Genomic DNA, 21,580 nt, shown 5'->3' on the forward strand with positions numbered 1-21,580 from the left:
AGTCACTCTGCTACTGGATCCTTAATATAGGTAGGGGCTCAAGACAGACCAAAATGGAAAGGAAAAAATAAACAAGAACTGACCCAAGTAACTGCTGTTTTTATTTAAATTTTTTTTAATTTTTATTTTATTTATTTATTTATTTGTTGATACACAGTATTGCTCTACTGGCCAGGCTGGAATGCAGTGGCACAATCTCAGCTCACTGCAGCCTCCACCTCCCAGGTTCAAGTAATTCTCATGCCTCAGTCGGCCGAGTAGCTGGGATTATAGGCGCATGCCACCACCCCCAGCTAACTTTTGTATTTTTAGTAGTGACAGGGTTTTCGCCATATTGGCCAGGCTGGTCTTGAATTCCTGGTCCCAAGTGATCCACCCACCTAGGACTCCCAAAGTGCTGAGATTACAGGCATGGGCCACTGTGCCCCAGCAGTAACTTCTGTTTCACTGTATTTATTTTTACTGTGATAAAAAGCACATAAAATTGACATGTAACACCTTTTTTCTTTTTTTTTTTGAGGCAGGGTCTTGCTCTTTTGCCCAGCCTGGAGTCAATGATTCGATCATAGCTCACTGTAGCCTTGAACTCCTGGGCTCAAGCAATCCTTCTGCCTCAGCATCTCAAGTAGCTGGGACTACAGGTGTGCACCACCATGCCTGGCCAGGTTTTAAAAAATTTTTGTGGAGACAGGGTCTTGCTGTGTTGCTTGGGCAACAGGCTGAAACTCTGTCTGTACAAAAAGCACCAAAAATTACCCAGATGTGGTCGTGCATGCCTGCAGTCCCAACTACTGAGGAGTCTAAGGTGGGAGGATCACCCGAGCTCATGAGATCAAGGCTGTAGCGAGCCACAATTGTGTCACTGCACTCCAGCCTGGGTGACAGGGTGAGACCCTGTCCCCCCAAAAAAAGGAAGAAAAAAAACCCAAAGTCTTAGAATTACAACTCTTTTTAGAATTGATATGTAAGGCTGGGCTCGGTAGCTCATGCCTGTAATCCTAGCATTTTGGGAGGCCGAGGCAGGCAGATCACCTGAAGTACGGAGTTTGAGACCAGCCAAGTCAACATGGCAACACCCCATCTCAAGTAAAAATACAAAAATTAGCTGGGCGAAGGCCGGGTGCAGTGGTTCACACCTGTAATACTCCCAGCAGTTTTGGAGGCTGAGGTGGGGGATCACGAGGTCAGGAGTTCAACACCAGCCTGACCAACATGGTGAAACCCTGTCTCTACTAAAAATACAAATATTAGCTGGACTTGGTAGCACACACCTGTAATCCAAGCTACTCAGGAGTCTGAGGCAGAAGATTCTCTTGGTTACTCAGGCGGCTGAGGCAGAAGATTCTCTTGAACCCAGGATGAGGAGGTTGCAGTGAGCTGAGATCGCACCATTGCACTCCAGCATGGGCGATAGAATGAGATTCTGTCTCAAAAAAAAAAAATAAAGTTAAATAAATAAAATAAAATAAAACAGCTGGGCGAGGTGGCACATGCCTGTAATCCCAGGTACTCAGGAGGCTGAGGCAGGAGAATCATTTGAACTGGGGAGGTGAAGGGTCCAGTGAGCCGAGATCATGCCACTGCACTCCAGCCTGGATGACAGTGAATTCAACTAAAAAAAAAATTGATATGTAATTGTTGTACACTATTGCCTTGAATGCCTGGCCTCATGTAATCCCCCTGCCTCAGTGTACTTAGTAGTTGCAATGGAAGGAACACAGCACCTAAACTTGAGTTTTTTGTTTTTATTTTTTGGTAGAGACAGTATCTCACTCCATTGCCCAGGCTGTTCTCAAACTCTTGAGCTAGATTGATCCTCTCTTCTGGGCCTCCCAAAGTGCTGGGATTATAAGCATGAGCCAGCATGCCCAGCCCAGACATTTTTACATTACATGAAGTTTTCAAGGTCCAGTTGGTCCTAATTCTCCATAAATCCTCTCAGGGCATTAAAAATGAAGCAAATCTTGCTAAAGCTTTTTATGATGCCAGTACAAGATGTACGTATATCTTGTTTTTATCACTGATAAAAATGGTACAATCATCAAAAACTGCAGAATCATATCAGTAACGAATATTGCTACAAATGTACTAAGTAGGCCAGGCACAGTGGCTTACATCTGTACTCCCAGCACTTTGGGAGGCCGAGGTGGGCTGATCATGAGGTCAAGAGATTGAGACTATCCTGGCCAACATGGTAAAACCCCGTCTCTCCTAAAAACATAAAAATTAGCTGGGTGTGGTGTCATGCGCCTGTAGTCCCAGCTGCTTGGGAGGCTGAGGCAGGAGAATTGCTTGAACCCAGGATGCAGAGGTTGCAGTGAGCTGAGATTGCGCCGCTGTACTCCAGCCTGGCAATACAGCAAGACTCCATCCAAAAACAAACAAACAAAACAAACAAGCAAACAAAAAAACACCAAAAAAACAAAAAATAAAAACAAAAAGACAAATGCACTAAGTATAATAGTAGTGGCTGGGTGAAGTGTCTCACGCCTGGAATCTCAGCACTTTGAGAGGGTGAGGCAGGATTGCTTGAGCCCAGAAGTTTGAGAGCAGCCTGGACAACATAGCAAGCGATGATCTCTACAAAAAAATTTAAAAATTAGCTGGGTGTGGTAGAGCACCCCTGTACTCCCAGCTACTTGGGAGGCTGAGGTGGGAAGATCGCTTGAGCCCAGGAGGTCAGGGCTACAGTGAGCTCTGTCTGCAACACTGCACCTAGCCTAGGTGATAAAGCAAGACAAGAGGGGAGGGGAGAGGAGGGGAGGGGAGGGGGAAAGAAAAGTAAGGAAGGAAGGAAGGAAGGGGAGAAAGAGAGAGAGAGAAAGAAAGAAAGAAAGAAAGAAAGAAAGAAAGAAAGAAAGAAAGAAAGAAAAAAGAAAAAAGGGAGGGAGGGAAGGAAGGAAGGAAAAGGGAAGAAAGAAAAGAAGAAAAAGAAAGAAAGGAAAAAAGAAAGAAAAGGAGAGAGAGGGAGGGAAGGAAGGGAGAAAAAGACAACGAAAGAAAAAAGAAAAAGAAAGAAAGAGAGAAAGAAAGAAGAAAGAAAAGGAAAGGAGGAAAGGAAGAAAGAAAGAAAGAGAAAGAAAGAGAGAGAGGAAAGAAAGGAAGAAAGAAAGAAAGAGGAGGAAAGAAAGGAAGAAAGAAAGAAAGAAGAAGGAAGGAAGGATGGAAGGAAGAAAGGAAGAAAGAAGGAAGGAAGGAAGGAAGAAGGAAGGAAGGAAGGAAGGAAGGAAGGAAGGAAGGAAGGAAAGAAAGAGAAAGAAAGAAAGCGAGCGAGCCGGGTGCGGTGGCTCACGCCTGTAATCCCAGCACTTTGGAGGCCGAGGCAGGCCGATCACCTGAGGTCGGAAGTTCGAGACCAGCCTAACCAACATGGAGAAACCCCATCTCTACTAAAAATACAAAATTAGCTGGGCATGGTGACACATGCCTGTAATCCCAGCTACTAAGGAGGCCAAAGCAGGAGAATCACTTGAACCTGGGAGGCCGAGGTTGCGGTGAGCTGAGATCACGCCATTGCACCCCAGCCTGGGCAACAAGAGCAAAACTCCGTCTCAAAAAAAAAAACAAAAAACAAAAAACAAAAAACAAAAAAAAGATGAAAAAGAAAGAAAGAAAAAAAGAAAGACAGAGAGAGAGAGAGAGGGAGGGAGAGAGGGAGAGAGGGAGAGAGGAAGGGAAACAAAGAAATTAGCAAACAGATTTCAACCCCATGGTAAGAAAGTAGTAAACCCAGTGGCATTGACTCCAAGAATGTAAGGTTGGCTCTGGCTGATTTGTATCTTTGTATTAGCGCATTCACCATTATGGATGATGTCTGGAGTTTGCCCACAGCGATGCTCCAGACTCTTCCAGACACATCCTCCCACAAAGGGGAACACTCACCTATTCTCAGGGGTAAAACTGCAGCCTGAGTGGAGGACAGATGAAACTCTCGGCTCTGACGGACTAGAGAATGCAATGGGGGATAGACGGCAGCCTTGCCAGACACCAATCAATTCTCTGGCCCTCTGCAACTCTGGATAGGGCTGAGTCCCTACTTTCAGGTGGGGAGAGTCACTCTGGGGGCTTCAAGAACACCCTTCTGTCACTCCATCCAACCAGGTCCAGAAGCCAATGGAAGAAATCTGAGAGGAGGGGGTTCTGTGGAAGATTGCTTTTGAGAATCACTGAAATAAATGCCTGGTAGGTCTTGAAATTCTAACCTCTGATGTATTAGTCCATTTTCATATTGCTATGAAGAAATAACAGAGACTGGGTAATTTTGTTTTTGGTTTGTTTGTTTGTGATGCAGTCTCGCTCTGTTGCCCAGGCTGGAGTGCAGTGGCACGATATTGGCTCACTGCAACCTCTGCCTTCCATGTTTAAGTGATTCTCCAGCCTCAGCCTCCTGAGTAGCTGGGATTACAGGTGCATGCCACCACACCTAGCTGATTTTTGTATTTTTAGTAGAGACGGAGTTTTACCATGTTGGCCAGGATGGTCTCAACCTCTTGACCTCGTGATCTGCCCGCCTCGGCCTCCCAAAGTGGGATTACAGGCATGAGCCACTGCGCCAGGCCTTTTGTTTTGTTTCTGAGACGGAGTATTGCTCTGTTGCCCAGGATGGAGTGCAGTGGCACGACCTCGGCTCACTGCAACCTCCACCTGCTGGGTTCAAGCGATTTTCCTGTCTCAGCCTCTGGAGTAGCTGGGATCACAGGGGCCAGCTACCACGTCCAGCTAATTTTTTTGTATTTTTAGTAGAGATGGAGTTTCACCATGTTGGCCAGGCTGGTCTCAAACTCCTGACCTCAGGTGATCCACCTGCCTAGCCTCCAAAAGTGCTGGGATTACAGGCGTGAGCCACCACACCCAGCCTGACAACTCTTATTTTTTTGTAGAGATGGGATCTCACTATGTTGCCCAGGCTGATCTTGAACTCCTGGCCTCAAGCAATCCTCCTGACTCAGCCTCCCAAAGTGCTGGGAATGTGTGTGAGCACCATAATCAGCCAGAATAGATAACTTTTATTATTTTTTGAAATATTTTGTGGTATTTTTTTTTTCGAGATGGAATCTTACTCTGTTGCCCAGAGCTGGAGTGCAATGGCACAATCTCAACTCACTGCAACCTCCGCCTCCTGCGTTCAGGCAATTCTTCTTCCTCAGCCTCCCATGTAAGCTATATTACAGGTGTGTGCCACCATGCCTGGCTAATTTTTGTATTTTTAGTAGAGATGCGGTTTCACCATGTAGGCCAGCCTGGTCTCGAACTCCCGACCTCTTGATCTGCCCACCCCAACCTCCCAAAGTGCTGGGATTACAGGCATGAGCCACTGTGCCCAGCATGTAGTATTTTTAAATAGCGATGTGGTCTCACTATGTTGCCCAGGGTGGTCTTGAACTCCTGGGCTCAAGTGACCTTTTTGCCTAAGCCTTCCAAAGGGCTGGGATTACAGGCCTGAGCCACTATTCCCAGCCTAGATTCTTATAGCATAAAGATAGATTAAGAATTTAGAGAAAGTAGGAACATGCCCCAATACAGTATATGACAGTCATAATCTACATATAAATATCATTCAGGGCCGGGCGCGGTGGCACACACCTGTAATCCCAGCACTTTGGGAGGCCGAGGCGGGTGGATCACGAGGTCAAGAGATCGAAACTGTCTTGGCCAAAATGGTGAAAACCCGTCTCTACTAAAAATACAAAAATTAGCTGGGTGTGTTGGTAGGTGCCTGTAGTCCTAGCTCCTTGGAGGCTGAGGCAGGAGAATCGCTTGAACTGGGGAGGTGGATGTTGCAGTGAGCCTAGATCATGCCATTGCACTCCAGCCTGGGCACAGAGCCAGACTCTGTCTCAAAAAAAAAAAAAAAAACTCATTCAAGGACAATAAGAAAAAAAATTGCAGTTATTCAAACATAGCTCCATAACATATTAGTAAATGTAATCAAATAGTCTTTTAAAATGATCCATTATGTCTCAGTTGAGTTTATCCAGGAACGCAAGGTTGATGTAACACTAGAAATATAATAAATACAAAAACCACAATTATTTTATTTTTGGAGTCTCACTCTGTCACCAAGGCTGGAGTGCAGTGGTGCAATCTACACTCTATGCAACCTCCACCTCCCAGGTTCAAGTGATTCTCCTGCTTCAGCCTCCTGAGTAGCTGGAATTCCAGGTGCATACAACCACACCCAGCTAATTTCTGTATTTTTAGTAGAGATGGGGTTTCACCATTTTGGCCAGGCTGGTCTCGAACTCCTGACCTCAAGTGATCCGCCCATCCCCGCCTCCCAAAGTGCTGGTATTACAGGTATGAGCCACCACACCCCACCTGACCACATTTATTTTAGAAACGAGTCCTTCCATGCATTCATTCATTCAAGTTTTTTGTGGGTTTTTTTTGTTTGTTTTTTTGAGATGTGGTCTTTGCTATGTTGCCTGAGCTGGTCTAGAACCCCTGGGTTCAGGCCATCCTCCCAAGTAGCTACAACTATAGGCATGCACCACCACATCATTTCATTGAATTATTTATTACGTACCATCATGAGCTAGGTGCAGTTCTAGGTACTTGAGTTTTATCAGTAAATAAACATGATCATCACAGACGATGCACAGGAAGCATTTAATAAATTCAAGAGGAATTCAGCCTCAAAAATTATGAAATATTGGGAAATCATTCATCATGTAAAAACTAGATATAAAAAGAAACTTTTCCTGTAAGAGATAGCCTCTTCAAAAAATAAAATAAAAACCTACAGCCAAGCCAATGAAATAGAGCACATATCTCAGTAGAACTGCAGACAATTATGCTGGTATTACTACTTTTAGTTGGTGTTGTGCTGGAGGTTGAAATTAGTCCAGTAAAGCAAGAAAAAATATATATAGGTATAACCTAATGACTAAAGTGGAAAAATAAGTCATTATTTACAGATTATGTGATTGTCTATGTGGAAATGGAAAAGAATCATATTAAGTACTCTGGACTGAACGATAACCCCAAAAATTCCTAAGTTGAAGCTCCAAATCCCAATGTGACTGTATGTGAAAACAGGGTTTTTGTTTTGTTTTTTGAGACAGAGTCTCGCTCTGTTGCCCAGGCTGGAGTGCAGTGGCTGCAATCTTGGCTCACTGCAACCTCCGCCTCCCGAGTTCATGCCATTCTCCTGCCTCAGCCTCCCAAGTAGCTGAGACTACAGGCACCTGCCACCATGTCCAGCTAATTTTTCATATTTGTAGTAGAGACAGGGTTTCACCATGTTAACCAGGATGGTCTCGATCTCCTGACCTCGTGATCCGCCCACCTCAGCCTCCCAAAGTGCTGGGATTACAGGTGTGAGCCACCGTGCCCAGCCTGAAAATAGGGTCTTTAGAAGTATCATGAAATGATGTCGCCAGGTGCAGTGGCTCACGCTTGTAATCCCAGCACTTTGGGAGGTCGAGGCGGGAGGATCACGAGGTCAGGAGATTGAGACCACGGTGAAACCCCGTCTTTACTAAAAATACAAAAAAATTAACCGGGCGTGATGGCGGGCACCTGTAGTCCCAGCTACTCGGAGAGGCTGAGGCAGGAGAATGGCGTGAACCCGGGAGGCGGAGCTTGCAGTGAGCCGAGATTGTGCCACTGCACACTCCAGCCTGGGCAACAGAATGAGACTCCATCTCAAAAAAAAAAAAAAAAAGAAAAAAAGAAATGATATCAAGAGATGGGTAGGGGGGAGGGAGGGGGAGGAGAGAGATGGTGGGGAGACAGAGAGAGGAGAGAGCAGAAAGGAGAGAGGAGAGAGGAGAAAGGAGAGAGGAAAGAGAGAGAGACCTATTTGTTGGTTTCCATCCTGTGAAGACATGAGGAAGTGGGCATTTACATACCAGGAAGAGAGCTCTCACCAGAAGTTGACCATGTTGGCACTCTGATCTCAGACTTCCAGCCTCGAGAAATGTGAGAATATAAATTTGTTTTTAACCTCATTTATTTAAAATTAAATGAATTTGTAAGCCATTTGGTCTGTGGTATTTTGTTACAGTGGCCTGAGCTCATTAAGGCAGATTAAAAACAAACAAACAAAAAAACTAAAAATATGAAGCAGATTTGAAACTGACAAATGAGTAGAGGCTGGAAAAATTCTGATGTGCAAGCTGGAAATAAGGTTGGTAAGGGTGATTCTGGTGAGATGTCACTGGGGAATGAGGAACATGCTATTGGGAAATGAAGAAAAGACAACCCTTGATATGAAGTAGTGAGGAACTTGGCAGAACTGCATTCTAGCACTTTGTGGAAGGTAGAGATTGAGAGAGATAAAACTCGGTATGTATCATTAACATTTGTAATTAAAGTATTAAAGGACACAGGAAGCTTCATTCTTCCTGACTGCTTACAGGAAAATGTGCTGGGAACGGCCCCCCAAATTTGGCCATAAACAGGCCATGAGAAACTGGCCATAAACAAAATCTCAACAGCACTGGGACATGCTCGTGATGGCTATGACACCCATGCTGGAGGTTGCTGGTTTACCAGAACGAGGGCAAGGAACACCTGGCCCACCCAGGATGGAAAACTGGAAAACTGCTCAAGGCATTCCTAAACCACAAACAATAGAATGACTGATTTGTGCCTTAAGGACATGTTCCTGTTGCAGATAACAAGCCAGAGCCCGTCCCTTTCTTTCCCGTAAGGAATACTTTTAGCTAATCTATAATCTATAGAAATAATGTTTATCATGGGCTTACTGTCAATAAATATGTGGGTCAAACTCTGTTCAAGGCTCTCAGCTCTGAAGGCTGTGAGCCCCGATTCCCACTCTGCATTCTATTTCTGTGTCTTTGTCTTAATTAATCTAGAGCCACTGGGTTAGGATCTCCATGACCCAGCTGGTCTTGGCAAAAATGCAGAAGAGGAGACCTGAATGGCAGAAGAAATTGCTAAGGGAAAAGGAACCAGAACTTGGAGATTTGGAAAATTCTCAGCCTATCCATAATGCAAAAATTAGAAAACTTGTACTGAAGAGAATCCTGAAAGTGTGGCTGAACACTCATCTGATAAAGAGATCACAAATGGGACTCATGGACTATATCAGCCACCTTAACAGAAGTGAGGAGACTGGATTATACTAGAAGAGACATTGCCACTTACATTGTTCCATCTAAAATAGACATACAAGGCAGAACAGGCAAGGCTGTTAACTTCTTAGATTTTACAAGGGGACACAGAAATAATCAGCTGTGAAAGTGCACTGGCAGTTATGGATGGTTTCATTCCTGATATGCTGTGCAGGATCCATGGGAACAGAAGAGACCCTTGGAGGAGCATCTCTTAACAACCCACCTTTGGGGACCTACATCATCTTGCCTTCTGGTAAATTTTGACATAAATGTGCCACACTGGCTGCCACTAAGAGGGGCTGGGATCAATCTGCATGATTTATCTCATACAGAACTTGTTAATGCTATGATCTTAGGAATCTAATCACCAAGGTGAGGCAGCCTGTAGTACTGACCTCATCATCCATGACCCTTCTTCACAGATGCCCAGACTCAGGCAACCATGAACCTGTGGGTTTAATTTCAGACCCTTGGGATGGCATCTAAGGCCAATCCATGAGTCATTACAACCTCTACAAGGAATTTAGGACAAATCTGATAATCTTTGGTGTCATTGCCAATAATTAAAGATGTCAACCAATGGGCTAAATGATAACACTCATATCCTTACATTCATAGGGTTTCTCCCCAGTGTGAATTCTTTCATGTCTACTTAGGCGTGAGGAAACAGCAAATGCTTTCCCACATTCTTTACATACAAAGGGTTTCTCTCCAGTATGAGTTCGCAGGTGAACATTAAGGCGTGAGGAATATAGAAATGCTTTCCCACATATCTTGCATACAAAGGGCTTTTCTCCACTATGAGTTTTCAAATGTTTACTACGACGGGAAGAAGTAATGAAGGTCTTCCCGCATTCAACACATTCATAAGGCTTCTCTCCTGTGTGAATTCTTGTATGCTGAATAAGACTTGTGGATGTAGTGAAGGCTTTCCCACATTCCTTACACTGATAGGGTTTCTTTCCACTGTGACTTCGTATGTGTATAGAAAGGCCTGAGTACTGAGTGAAGGCTTGGCCACATTCCTTACATTCATAGGGTTTTATTCCAGTGTGAGTTCTTACATGTTCAGTAAGTTGAGTTGATCTAGTGAAGGCTTTCCCACAGTATGTACACTTGTGTGGTTTTATTCCAGTGTGAATTTGAATGTGATCATTAAGGCATGAGGAATTTCTAAAGGATCTTCCACATTCTTTACATTCAAAGGACTTCTCTCCTTTATGAGTTTTCACATGTGCATAAAGTTGAGAAAAATTAGTGAAAGATTTCCCACATTTCTTAGTCTTTTTAGATTTCTTTCCTGTATGAACTGCTACACACTGCTTTAGGTATGAGGAAGCTGTAACAGCTCTCCCACATTCCTGAAATTCACAGAGTTTCTCATCAGTGTGGATTCCCATGTGATTATCAAGGCTCGCAAAATACTTAAAGCCTTTTCCACATTCCTTACATTTGTAGGGTTGTCTTGTGTTGAGAACCTCAAGATGTACAGCAAGACCTGGAGTTAGAGTGAAGACTTTTCCACGTGGATTAAATTTGGAAAGTTCCTGTCCAGTAGAGGCTTCCTTGTGCACACTGAGGGTGTCTTTTCCATAACAATTACCCTCAGAAGTGTTCCCTCCATTCTGAGCTGTCATGTGTGTCTTAAGGCAAAACTGTTCCCTGAAGACCTCTCCACAATTCTTACAGTCACAGAGTTTCCATCCATTGTAGCCTCTTGTCTGTTGATGACGAGATAAAGGTTTTAAAACATTTTCAGACATATGAAGAGATTTCACCCATCTGAACACAGAAACATTTTGATGACAATTATTATTTTACTTTTTAATGTTTAATTTTTTTTTTTTTTGAGAGAAAGTCTTGTTCTATCTCCCTGTCTGGAGTGCAGTGGCACACTCTCAGCTAACTGCAACCTCCACCTCCCAGGCTCAAGTGATTCTCCTGCCTCAGCCTCCCAAGTAGCTAGGAATACAGGTGCATGCCACTGCACTTGGCTAATTTTTCTGTTTTGTAGAAACAAGGTTTTGCCAAGTTACCCAGCCTGGTCTCAAACTCCTAAGCTCAGGTGATCTGCCTGCCTCAGCCTCCCAAAGTGGTGGTATTACAGGCATCACCCACCACACCCAGCATGTTTTACTTTTTTCAGAGTTGGGGTTTTGCTCCATTGCCTGGGCTATAGTGCACTGGTGTGATCATGGCTCACTGTAACCTCAAACTCCTGGCTGAGTTCAAGTGATCATCTTGCCTTAGCTTCCTGTGTAGATAGAACTATTTGAATGCACCATCATGCCTGGCCAATCTTTCGGTTTGTTTATTTATTAATTTAGAGACAGAGTCTCGCTCTGTAGCCCAGGCTGGAGTGCAATGGCATGATTTTGGCTCACTGCAACCTCTGCCTCCCAGGTTCAAGCGATTCTCCTTCCTCAGCCTCCCAAGTAGCTGGGATTACAGGCATGGGTCACCACGCCTGGCTAATTTTTGTAGTTTCAGTAGAGACAGGGTTTCACCATGTTGGCCAGGCTGGTTTTGAACTCCTGACCTCAGATGATCTGCCTGCCTTGGCCTGCCAAAGTGTTGAGATTACAGGTGTGAGCCACCACGCCCCACCTCAGTTTATTTTTGAGATGGAGTCTCGCTTTGGCTAGAGTGCAAGTGGCAAGACCTTGGCTCACTGCAACCTCCACCTCCTGCGCTCAAGTGATTCTCATGCCTCAGCCTCGTGAGTAGCTGGGATTATAGGCACGTGTAGCCACACCCAGCCAATTTTGTTATTTTTTGTAGAGTCAGGGTTTCACCATGTTGGCCAGGCTGGTCTTGAACTGCTGACCTCGTGATCTGCCCACATTGACCTCCCAAATTGCTGGGATTACAAGCGTGAGCCACCACACCCAGCCTCAATTTATTTTTATAGAGACAGGGTCTTGCTATGTAGCCTAGGCTGATCTCAAACTCTTCACAAAACCCCCCTGCCTCAGCCTCCCAAAGTGCTGGGATTACAGCCGTGAGCTACTATGTCAGCCTACTTGGATAATTATAATTTTTACAATTTTTCTTGTTTTTATTTCCTGATTTCTTGATTTCTTTTGGGTTGAATGATGGGACCTTTTGCCAGAATTCTATGCCACTGGCTCTAATTGTTGAAAAAAAAAAAAACTGTAATTTTTTTTATTGTGCAGGGTGGTTTGAGACAAGGTCTCACTCTGCCACCCAGGCTGGGTACCATGGCACAATCACAGCTCACTGTGGCCTTAATCTCCCAGGCTGAAGCCATCATCCTGCCTCGGTGCCCTGAGGAGCTTGGATTGCAGGTGCATGCCAACAGGCCCTGCTAATTTTCTATTCCTTGTAGAGACAGGGTCTCCATTGTCCATGCTGGTCTTGAACTCCTAGGCTCAAGTGATTCTCCTGCCTCAGCTTCCCAAAGTGCTGGGATTACAGGTGTCCGCCATTGCACCCAGCCAAATAGTGTAGATTTTCATGAAACTGTTTAAATCCTCAATGTCTAGTGACTTATGTGGGAACGTGTATTTGTGGGTATTTTGAAGTGACAAGTTATACAGATATGGAACATCACAAAAGTCATTACATTCAGACTATCTCTCCAGAGACCCTCCTCCCCCAAGGATACAGGCTTCTTCTCTTTTTTTTTTATTTTTTTGAGATGGAGTCTCGCTCTGTCACCCAGGCTGGAGTGCAGTGGCGCAATCTCGGCTCACTGCAAGCTCCGCCTCCTGGGTTCACGCCATTCTCCTGCCTCAGCTTCTCTGAGTAGCTGGGACTACAGGCGCCCGCCACCAAGCCCGGCTAATTTTTTTTTGTATTTTTAGTAGAGACAGGGTTTCACCGTGGTCTTGATCTCCTGACCTCGTGATCCGCCCACCTCGGCCTCCCAAAGTGCTGGGATTACAAGCATGAGCCATCGCACCCAGCCTGCAGGCTTCTTCTCTAATTCCCTCAAGTATCTCTCATTTGTGCAGTTTCTTTTTCACTGCAAACTCCACCTCCCGGGTTTAAGCAATTCTGCCTCATCCTCCCATGTAACTGGGATTACAGGTGCCTGCCACCACGCCTGGCTAACTTTGTATTTTTAGTAGAGATAAGTTTCACTATGTTGGCCCGGCTGGTCTTGAAGTGCTAATCTCAAGTGATCCACCCGCCTGGGCCTCCCAAAGTGATGGGATTACAGACTCAGGTTCTTTTCTTTCTTTATTTCTGAGACAGAGTCTCACTTGGTCGCCCAGGCTGGAATGCAGTGGTTCAATATCGGCTCATTGCAACCTCTGCCTCTGTGTTCACGCCATTCTCCTGTCTCAGCCTCCCGAGTAACTGGTATGACAGGTGTCCACCACCACACTCAGCTAAGTTTTTATTTTTTAGTAGAGATGGAGTTTCACCATGTCGGCCAGCCTGGTCTCAAACTCCTGACCTCAAGTGATCCACCCACCTTGGCCTCCCAAAATGTTGGGATTACAGGCATGAGCTACCACATTCACCCTCTTTTTAAAATCAGAGATGGGATCTTGCTATACTGCCTAGGCTGGTCTTGAACTCTTGGGCTCAAATGATCCTTCCACTTCAGCCTCCCAAGTAGCTGGGATTACAGATGTAACCTACACCTCTGACTGTGCTGATTTTCTAGAATGGAATTCTCTATCTTTTCTAAGAGAGGAAATTAAGAAATATCCCTCATGAATCTTACCATTTGTATCCCACTGAATATTTGATTCTTCAAAAAACCTTGCTGAAGTGATGACCATTTGGTTCTAGGTTGTATTTCCCATTCTGAAGTTAAGCAGAAAAAGAAATGTAAGGGTTTAGAGAAGAAATGTTAGTTTAAAATGAGTCATTTTTACTTGTTTTCAAATTAAACACAGCAATAAAATAAAAGCCAGAGAACCTTGAAGATTTTGGTATGTCAAAAATTTGGCTATAATTATGTGGGGTTTATTACACAACTGATGTGTTTAGATAGTTTATTACAAACTACTTCTGTAAAAATTAAAACTGCTGGGAGCGGTGGCTCACACCTGTAATCCCAGCACTTTGGGAGGCTGAGGTGGGTGGATCACTTGAGGTCAGGAGTTCAAGACCAGACTGACCAACATGGAGAAGGCCCATCTCTACTAAAAATACAAAATTAGCTGTGCATAGTGGCGCATGCCTATAATCCCAGCTACTCATGAGGCTGAGGCAGGAGAATCACTTGAACCCAGGAGGCAGAGGTTGCAGTGAGCTGAGATAGTGCCACTGCACTCCAGCCTGGGTGACAGAGCGAGACTTCAGAAAAGAAAATTAAAGCTGATGGAAAATAGGAAGAGAAGATTTTCAGGAAAGGAAAGTAGGAAAGATCTAGATAAATAGCATGTTCAAAATGATAAAGTTAACAAAGAAACAGAACACATAGTTTTATTAGATCATAGGAATGTTTGACAAGATGGAAAATAAAAGTCAAAGATATCCAAAACTCTTGAGAAAAATAAATCTTCTGAAGCAAAGTGCATCTTTAAAAATCTCCTTTTTTTCTTTTTTTGTTTTTTTGAGATGAAGTCTCGCTTTGTCACCCACGCTGGAGTGCAGTGGCACAATATTGGCTCAACGCAACCTCTGTCTCCCGTGTTGAAGCAATTCTCCCACCTCAGCCTCTTGACTAGCTGGGACTACAGGCATGTGCCACCACGTCTGGCTGACTTTTTGTATTTTTAGTAGAGAAGGGGTTTCACCGTGCAGGACATGCTGGTCTCAAACTCCTGGCCTCAGGCAATCCACTCACCTCAGCCTCCCAAAGTGCTGGGATTATAGGCATGAGCCATCATGCCTCACCAGGAGATATAGTTCTAATAAAAGTAATGTAATTATTACAAAAGGGATAAAAAAGCTAGGATCTCCATTTCTATGCCCGAAAAAGATTGGTTGTCTCTGACCCATTAAACCCAAATTCAGACTTATGTACACACTTGTAAAGCAATAAAACTTTTATTTCAGTAAGAAATAAAGTAGGCTGGGCGAGGTGGCTCATGCCTGTAATCCTAACACTTTGGGAGGTCGAGGTGGGTGGATCATTTGAGGTCAGGAGTTTAAGACCAGCCTGGCCAACACAGTGAAACCCCTTCTCTACTAAAAATACAAAAATTAGCTGGGCACAGTGAAAATTGCCTGTAATCCCAGCTACTCAGGAGGCTGAGGCAGGAGAATTGCTTGAACCTGGGAGGGCACAGGTTGTAGTGAGCAGAGATCGCACCACCAAACTCCAGCCTGGGCGGCACAGCAAGACCCTGCCACGAAAATAATAAATAAAGTAAGTAGGCTGGGCGCAGTGGCTCACACCTGTAATCCCAGCACTCTGGGAGGCCAAGGCGGGTGGATCACCTGAGGTCAGGAGTTCAAAACCGGGCTGGCCGACATGGTGAAACCCTGTCTCTACTAAAAATACAAAAAAAAAAAATTTAACTGGGCATGGTGGCAGGTGCACCTAATCCCAGCTACTTGGGAGGCTGAAGTTGCAGTGAGCCAAGGTGGCACCATTACACTCCAGCCTGGGCGACGGAGTGAGACTCTGTCTCAAAAAAAAAAAAAAAGCAGAAATAAAGTAAGTACAACAAAAAGATGCTTGCTCTCATGGGTAAACTCTCCCATTGGGTCTCAAACATGATAGTATATTAGATTCATCTTCAGTGATTCTGAAAACACAGATGACTGGGCTCCAACCCTGGAGTTTCCAATTTACTACATCAAAGGATAGGGGAAGAAAGATGTATATTTCTTACAGCACGAAGCTGATGCTGTTGATGTTGTTTCCAGGATTACCACAGTAACTTAAAACATACTACAGCAGGGACTGTTACTTGGGACTGTTTCTGTTATTCCCCACTGTTTTCAGAATTGACAAACAAGCATGTAACATACATCAGCTCTATAACAGGCTACAAGAAATGATGCTAGTGTTTATTTTTATTTTTAATGTATTTACTTTTTTAGATGAAGTATCACCGTGTTGCCCCAGCAGGAGTGCAGTGGTGCAATCTCGGCTCACTGTAACTTCTGCATCCTGGTTCAAGCAATTCTCCTGTCTAAGCCTCCTGAGTAGCTGGGACTACAGGTGCCCACCACCAAGTCTGGATAACTTTTGTATTTTTAGTAGAGATAGGGTTTCACTATTTTGGCCAGGCTGTTCTCAAATTCCTGACCGCATGTGATCTGCCCGCCTTGGCCTCCCAAAGTGCTGGGATTATAGGCGTGAGCCACCACAACCGGCCTAGTCTTCATTTTTAGGATTTTCTTTTTGAAATGGAGTCTCACTCTGTCGCCCAGGCTGGAGTGCAGTGGCGTGATCTTGGCTCACTGCAAGATCCGCCTCCCGGGTTCATGCCATTCTCCTGCCTCAGCCTCCCGAATAGCTGGGACTACAGGTACCTGCCACTATGCCCACCTAATTTTTTTGTATTTTTTTAGTAGAGACAGGGTTTCACAGTGTTAGCCAGGATGGTCTCCATCTCCTGACCTCATGATCTGCCCTCCTCAGCCTCCCAAAGTGCTGGGATTACAGGCGTGAACCACTGCGCCCGGCCTAGAATTTTTTTTTTAAGGGACAACGTATCACAATGTTGCCCATGCTAGTATCAAACTCCCAGGCTCCAGCGATTCTCCCACCTCAGCCTCCCAAGTATCTGGGACTACAGGTGCAGGCCACCATGCCAAGCAGTGATGTTACTCTTACCCACAGAGGCCAGGTTCATGTAGTTCTCCAGCATCACATCTCTGTAGAGGTATTTCTCAGTTGTGTCTAGTAAAGCCCACTCCTCTGGGGTGAAGTCCACAGCCACATCATCAAACGTCACTGAATCCTATGTCATCATACACATGCTGGTTTGAGCCAATGAACACTTCCACCAATATTCACTGGAGAATGATGAAGGGGAACCTTATACTCACCTATATGTGGTTCTCAGGTCTCCCATGATCTACTCCAGGGTTTAATGTCTCAGGAGCTCTTTTGTCTAAACACTCAAGGTTGAGCTCCCACAGGCATATGCCTTAAACAACACTTTTTAAAATTTTTTTAAATCTTTTTTTGCTGATCTATGTATTTTTAACTTTTTAATATTTGTATTTTTAAATTTTATTTTTATTTTGATTAGAACAGTACTTCCTAAAGATGAATTTTTATCTATCTAGCATCTATCTATCTATCTAATCTGTTTATTTATTTGTATATGAAGACAGGGTCCCACTGTGTCGCCCAGGCACAACTGCTGCTTACTACAGCTTCGATCTCCTGGGCTGAAGTGGTCTTCTCACCTCTGCCTCCTGAGTAGCTGGAATTACAGGCATGAGCCACTGCACACTGCTTACGCTTGATCTCAGCACAACCAGGCTAGGAGCTCTTCGTGTCCCATTGATGTCTATGCAGCATACTTCTCAGCACACTGCAGATACTTGATAAATGCTGATAAGTGAATAATTTGATAAAAGGACACTTTCGTTGGCTTTATCATCGGGCACTACACCCAGCAATGTAAGAAAGATGCAGTTGGCACCATGAAGGTCAGGCTTAAGTAGTAATTACTGAGCTATCAGACTGATTTTCAAGTTAACACTTTATGTATAGGAGACTTCATTCTCTGGGGAAATTCATCTGGGGACTCAGTCCTTGAGTAAGGCTTCATTTGCTCTAAGAAAACTCTGGAGATGAGTCTGCCTAGAAAGAAATGTGTCTACCTATTGGATGAAAGCATGTCATTTTTAACAACAGTACATTTTCTGCTTACCTGATAACCATTTGCCAGGTAGTCCTCCACCATCCTTTCTGCCTTTGTCTTTTCTTCAAAAGGGCAGATTGGTTCCCTGGAAAAAATCCCTAGTGGAAAAGTAAAAAGGCATGAGAAGCCAGAGCTGCCCATCCTTCCCACATTCTCATGCCTAGAAGTCTTTCCATCCTAGCTTGAAATTCCCATATGCTCCTACACACTCCAGAAAACTGCACACACACAACACTTCCATGAAATGCCATAGTAGTCCTGTGTCAGCGAGACTCAAAAGCGGACGTGGGCCAAACTGCCTGTTGGGTAAAGGGTAATAGTTTCATTTTTCAAGGAAACTTACACCCTGAAAAATGTGACTCTCGGCCAGGCGTGGTGCCTCATGCCTGTAATCCCAGCACTTTGGGAGGCCGAGGAGGGTGGATCATGAGGTCAGGAGAATGAGACCATCCTGGCTAACATGGTGAAACCCTGTCTCTACTAAAAATACAAAAAATTAGCCAGATGTGGTGGTGGGCACCTGTAGTCCCAGCTACTCAGGAGGCTGAGGCAGGAGAATGGCGTGAACCCAGGAGGTGGAGCTTGCAGTGAGCCGAGATTGTGCCACTGCACTCTAGCCTGGGTGACAGAGCAAGATTCTGTCTCAAAAAAAAAAAAAAAGTGACTCTCTATCTGCCCATAGTAGTAACACTCGTGAAGCTTATGTAGCATTTCCTAAGGTACACAAACCAGGGCTGAATTCTAAAATGGCATTCTGGCTGGGCACAGTGGCTCATGCCTGTAATCCCAACACTTTGGGAGGCCAAGGCGGGCAAATCACTTGAGGTCAGGAATTTGAGTCCAGCCTGGCCAACATTATGAAACCCCGTCTCTACTAAAAATACAAAAATTATGGGAGGCTGAGGCAGAGAATTTCTTGAACCCAGGAGGCAGAAGTTGCAGTGAGTCAAGACCGCAGCATTGCACTCCAGCCTGGGAGACAGAGTGAGATTCCGTCTCAAAAACAAAAACAAACAAACAAAAATTAGCCAGGCCTGGCGGTATGTGCTTGTGGTCACAGCTACATGGGAGGCTGAGGCAAGAGAATCACTTGAACCCGGGAGGTGAAGGTTGCAATGAGCTAAGATTGCACCACTGCACTCCAGCCTGGGTGACGGATGTTGTGGAGGGTGACCTAAAGCAGAATCTCTGAAAAAGAGCATCAACAAGGACTTACCACGGGACAAATAAATGGCTGCCATGCTCTGAAGCTGATGGTGTGACGTGCATCCCTTCCTTGATGCCAAGATCACTTCAGGGCAGCTTATGAATCTAGGTGGATAGAGGCAATCTCCATTCCTCTTTGTACAGGGTTATTTGTGGTCCTGTTCATATCAATCATCAAACAACAAGCATGAAACATCAGTCATCAAACTTTATGCCTGAGCTTTGTCTCTGCAGGTGACAGATGTGAAGGCCACCAAAAATTGCCCACTCAGTACTGTCACTCAGTAACGAAGTATTTTTTTTTTTTTTTTTTTTTTTTTTGAGACGGAGTCTTGCTCTGTCGCCCAGGCTGGAGTGCAGTGGCATGATCTCGGCTCACTGCAACCTCCGCCTCCCGGGTTCACGCCATTCTCCTGCCTCAGCCTCTCCGAGTAGCTGGGACTACAGGCGCCTGCCACCACGCCCGGCTAATTTTTTGTATTTTTGGTAGAGACGGGGTTTCACCGTGGTCTCGATCTCCTGACCTCGTGATCCGCCCGCCTCGGCCTCCCAAAGTGCTGGGATTACAAGCGTGATCCACCGCGCCCGGCCAGTAACGAAGTATTAATAACAGTAACTGACATTTACTGAGGACTGATATGTCAGAAGTAGCTCTAGTAGCTTTATATATACATGCTCACTTAATTAGCATAACCATTCTTCCCAATAGCTATCATTACCTATATCTATCTATCTATCTATTGAGACAGGGTCTCACTCTGTTGCCCAGGTTGAAGTGCAATGGCACTCACACAACTCTCTGTATCCTAGACCTCCCAGGCTCAAATGATCCTCCCACTTAAGCCTCCTGAATAGCTGGGACCATAGGTGCGCATCATCACTCCTTATTATTATTATTATTTTGAGACAGAGTCTCACTCTGTTGCCCAGGCTGGAATGCAGTGGCGCGATCTCGACTCCTTGCAGCCTCTGCCTACAAGGTGTAAGCGATTATCAGGCCTCAGCCTCCCCAGTAGCTGGAATTACAGGTATGCACCACCATGCCTGGCTAATTTTTGCATTTTTAGTAGAGACATGGTTTCGCCATGTTGGCCAGGCTGGTCTCGAACTCCTGGCCTTAAGTGATTCTCCCACTTCAGCCCCCCAAGTAGCTGGGACTACAGGTGCACACCACTGGGTCCGGCTAATTTTTTGTAGTTTTAGTAGAGACAAGGTTTCACCAGGTTGCCCAGGCTGGTCTCAAACTCCTGGGCTCAAACAATCCTCCTGACTTGGCCTCCCAAAGTGCTGGTATAATAAGCATGAGCCACCAGGCCTGGCCCATTACTTCTATTTAATACTGAAAAAAACCTACATTCGCACAACCCTAGTAGTTGGTCTGATACTTGTCCCTAGAGCCTGAGCTCCTGTATATGGTGTTACCCCCCCATATGACGAGAAGACAGTGCAGACCTGCACAGAACAATTCAGTAGTCACCACCCACGTGTGTTATTGATAACTTCATTATGTACCTAAGATGACTTAAGAACAAAATTTAGCCGGGCGCGGTGGCTCACGCTTGTAATCCCAGCACTTTGGGAGGCCGAGGCAGGCGGATCACGAGGTCAGGAGATCGAGACCACGGTGAAACCCCGTCTCTACTAAAAATACAAAAAAATTAGCCGGGCGTGGTGGCGGGCACCTGTAGTCCCAGCTACTCGGAGAGGCTGAGGCAGGAGAATGGCGTGAACCCGGGAGGCGGAGCTTGCAGTGAGCTGAGATTGCGCCACTGCACTCCAGCCTGGGCGACAGAGCGAGACTCCGTCTCAAAAAAAAAAAAAAAAAAAAAAAGAACAAAATTTAAAATTTTCAAAAGTTGGCCGGGTGCAGTGGCTCACACCTATAATCCCAGCACTTTGGGGGACCGAGGCAGTCAGACCACCTAAGGTCAGGAGTTCAAGACCAGCCTGGCCAACATGGCGAAACCATCTCTACTAAAGATACAAAAAGTAGCCGGGAGTGGTGGCACTTGCCTGTAATCTCAGGTACTCGGAAGGCTGAGGCAGCAGAGCTGCTTGACCCTGGAGGCAGAGGTTGCAGAGGTTGCAGTGAACCCAGAGAGCGTGCAGCCTCTCGGAACTGGCCGCACAGGGAGGACTGATAGTCCCTGGAGAAGCGAGTGAAGTGAACCGGATCTGAGAGGCTCCTGGGCGACAGCGCGCAATCATTCCTTTGCCGCCCCCTGCTATCTCCGGGACCGCCAAGCAGGCGGAACTCACCACAGCCTGGGCGGACTCCACCACCATAAAGGCGAAACTGCACTGACCAAGAGGAGCCAGCACCGGAAAAGATGGCGGTGGTGCACTGACATCACTTCCGCTTCGACACTCTGGCCGGGCGGGGCTCGTGGGCTCGAGTTTCAGCCACGTAGGACCGGGTAGAACACAGAAATTCTAGTTTCCTCCAGGGTGGGTGCGGAGAGGGCCTGGGGTTGGCTCAGGGAGGGGGATGCAGAACTAGGTCCAGAGAAAAAGGTGAGGTTAGAACCGGGCCTC

General features: G+C 45.4%; 1 protein-coding gene across 6 annotated transcripts; it reads right to left on the minus strand.

Moving 5' to 3' along the window:
* Positions 1-7,542: 7,542 nt before the first annotated feature.
* LOC116478414 (zinc finger protein 561) lies at positions 7,543-21,362 on the minus strand. 6 transcript variants are annotated; one of them, XM_058425310.1, is made up of 7 exons: positions 21,305-21,362; positions 19,056-19,203; positions 17,849-17,937; positions 16,798-16,924; positions 13,783-13,865; positions 9,694-10,804; positions 7,543-7,913 (listed from the first exon to the last, which is right to left on the minus strand). In XM_058425310.1, exons 2-7 carry the CDS (start codon positions 19,078-19,080, stop codon positions 7,846-7,848), a joined length of 1,503 nt encoding a protein of 500 aa, XP_058281293.1. In that variant the 5' UTR covers positions 19,081-19,203; positions 21,305-21,362; the 3' UTR covers positions 7,543-7,845. The 6 variants fall into 6 exon arrangements, with proteins under 6 accessions (XP_058281293.1, XP_032025474.2, XP_058281294.1 ...); XM_032169583.2 differs by lacking the exon at positions 19,056-19,203 and having other exon boundaries at positions 21,305-21,354; XM_032169582.2 differs by having other exon boundaries at positions 7,825-10,804.
* Between the last annotated feature and the right edge of the window lie 218 nt (positions 21,363-21,580).

The sequence above is a fragment of the Hylobates moloch genome, unplaced genomic scaffold, assembly GCF_009828535.3.
Source record: "Hylobates moloch isolate HMO894 unplaced genomic scaffold, HMol_V3 SCAFFOLD_12, whole genome shotgun sequence".
In the NCBI taxonomy this organism is placed as follows: domain Eukaryota; kingdom Metazoa; phylum Chordata; class Mammalia; order Primates; family Hylobatidae; genus Hylobates; species Hylobates moloch.